At 33.4% G+C, this 2,288-nt stretch overlaps 1 protein-coding gene across 4 annotated transcripts in view; it reads left to right on the plus strand.

Moving 5' to 3' along the window:
- The window catches only part of PIK3C2A (phosphatidylinositol-4-phosphate 3-kinase, catalytic subunit type 2 alpha), an 81,775-nt gene that overhangs the window by 43,069 nt on the left and 36,418 nt on the right, over window positions 1-2,288 (plus strand). For all 4 annotated transcript variants that reach the window (XM_012725643.1, XM_004683011.2, XM_012725644.1 and 1 more), the window contains exons 9-11: window positions 320-463; window positions 1,580-1,625; window positions 1,704-1,914. In XM_012725643.1, the coding sequence (XP_012581097.1) occupies window positions 320-463; window positions 1,580-1,625; window positions 1,704-1,914 (401 nt within the window). The remainder of the gene's footprint in view (window positions 1-319; window positions 464-1,579; window positions 1,626-1,703; window positions 1,915-2,288) is intronic.

Here is a 2,288-nt window from a genome sequence, read left to right on the forward strand (position 1 = left end):
AAGACAACTCCTTTTTTTATGATTTAACAATTTGTTAGTAATTTATTGCTGCTATTTCTGATTCTACTCTGAAATTAAAGGTTTTTCATATGAATAATTGTGTCAGGTAAAGTGAAAATTAGCCAGGCCTATTCTTTCCTTCTTCAAAGTAAACTATATAATTTGAAAAGCTATCTTGTTTTTTTTTCTTTTTCACCAGCAAAGAGGAAAGGATATTTGTTCTTAGACATAGTTAAAAGTTCTGTTTTTTGTCTTCATCTATGAAATGATCCTTTAAATTCCACATACTTATATTTATTTTACTTCTTATTTTTTAAAGAACCAGCACCGAGCAATAGATCAAGTAATTAAAGCTGTACGAAAAATCTGTAGTGCTTTAGATGGTGTAGAGACCCTTGCCATTACTGAATCAGTAAAGAAACTAAAGAGAGAAGTTAATCTTCCAAGAAGTAAAAGTGCTGATGTGAGTATTTTTTAGAAATTAGCATTTTACTATATGCAAATATGTGCTTATATGATCACCCATTACTTAAGCTGGAAGATTTTTATTTCTCTTGGATAAAATAATTATTTTAACTGTAGCTTTTAATTTTGATTTGGTTTTTGGTCACTTACTTGGCTAGGTGGGGGGGATCCCCAAAGAGAGTGAACTTCTTTGGGAGAGTTAAATAAATGTATGCCAAACTGTGGACCTTTTGTGTATAGAGGAAGAACTCTAGTATAAATGAGTTGGAGGTTTTAAAGTAGTTATTAAGTTCTTTCTTGATATTATACTGTTGTTTTTAGTAAAAATTCGCCCCATGGTATTTCCAGGGGGTTTAATTAGTTCTGTTTATAGGGTGTTCATAACTCTAATTGGAAAGATGAGAGAAGGTGAATCATAACATATGATAAATTTGAAGAAAGGAAAAATTATGTTGATATCATGACCCTCAACAGATACTTAATCTTCTCACAAAGATCCTATCCGTGTGGATTCAGAAATTTGGATCTGTCTCTTGTTTATTTCTTTTTATGTGCTTGTTTCTAGAAATTAGAACATTTCCATGAAATCACTTGAACATTATTGACTATAATGGTCCTAATGTTTGTTGTCTGAGGCTGTATTTATTATACTCTTGCCAGATAAAGTAGTAAGCAGAGAATAAGAGGAGAGCTTAATTTAAACAAATTATGAGAACTTTTTTGGTCATGAAATGATAATACTCTGTTTCTTTACGAATATTCTGATGCTAACAGTAGAAAACTAAGGGAAACAAAATACTGTGTTCATTTATTCATTACTTTGGGGTTTCAGATCTTAATTCATAAATTGTCCAAATGGGACAACTTGTTTAGTTTCTATGAATTGCAGATATTTTCAATTACTTTGATTTTCTTGACTCTAAAATTCATCTGCTTATTTGGTTAGGAGTTTTCAGTTTCTGCATTCTTTTTTGTTTCATTACTTCTGCAGACACTTATGGGGAGCTTTCTCTTGTGAAGGCTTTTTTTGATAAAATATTTGATTTAATGCATTAAGTAAAGGTAAACATATTTCACAAACAGCTTTCTAACTAATTTATATGACTATATGCAGGTGACTTCACTGTCTGGAGGAGACACTGGCAGGTGTTCATCTAGGGGTATGTCCTTAACTTATTTAAATTTTAGCAATAAAATGCTTTATCAGAATATTATATTAACAGTTTCTTTAAATCTAGGCTCACTGAATCCTGAAAATCCTGTTCACGTAAGCATGGATCAGTTAACTGCAGCAATTTATGATCTTCTTAGACTCCATGCAAATTCTGGTAGGAATTCTGCAACCTGTGCCCAAAGTAACAGGAACATCAAGGAAGCATGGACCACAACAGAACAGCTCCAGTTTACCATTTTTGCTGCACATGGAATTTCAAGTAACTGGGTATCAACGTAAGTAACTGATTAAGAGAAAATCATACAGCATTACCAAGAATTATTGTAATATGATTAAAAGAAAATCATACAGCTTTACCAGGAATTATTGTAATCTTGTAAATGGCCAGCATCCATGCTTATCTTGGGTTTAAATGGATAATACAAGAGTCAATCCAATACCATTAGTGTTTTCATAAAAATGTTAGCTGTTCAGGCCTCCCTGGTAGTGCAAGAGGTAAGTCTCAGCACCATGAAAGCTGTTGGCGGCCACCATAGCACTAGTTCCATCCCCAGCCAGGGAGCTGACCCACATGGTGCAGCAGATCTCTCTTGTCTTTCACACTTCTCCCCTCAGCAGTGTGTTTAAGTCAGTCTCGATATTCTGCTCC

This window comes from Condylura cristata, unplaced genomic scaffold (assembly GCF_000260355.1).
Source record: "Condylura cristata isolate star-nosed mole 26May11 unplaced genomic scaffold, ConCri1.0 scaffold00015, whole genome shotgun sequence".
In the NCBI taxonomy this organism is placed as follows: domain Eukaryota; kingdom Metazoa; phylum Chordata; class Mammalia; order Eulipotyphla; family Talpidae; genus Condylura; species Condylura cristata.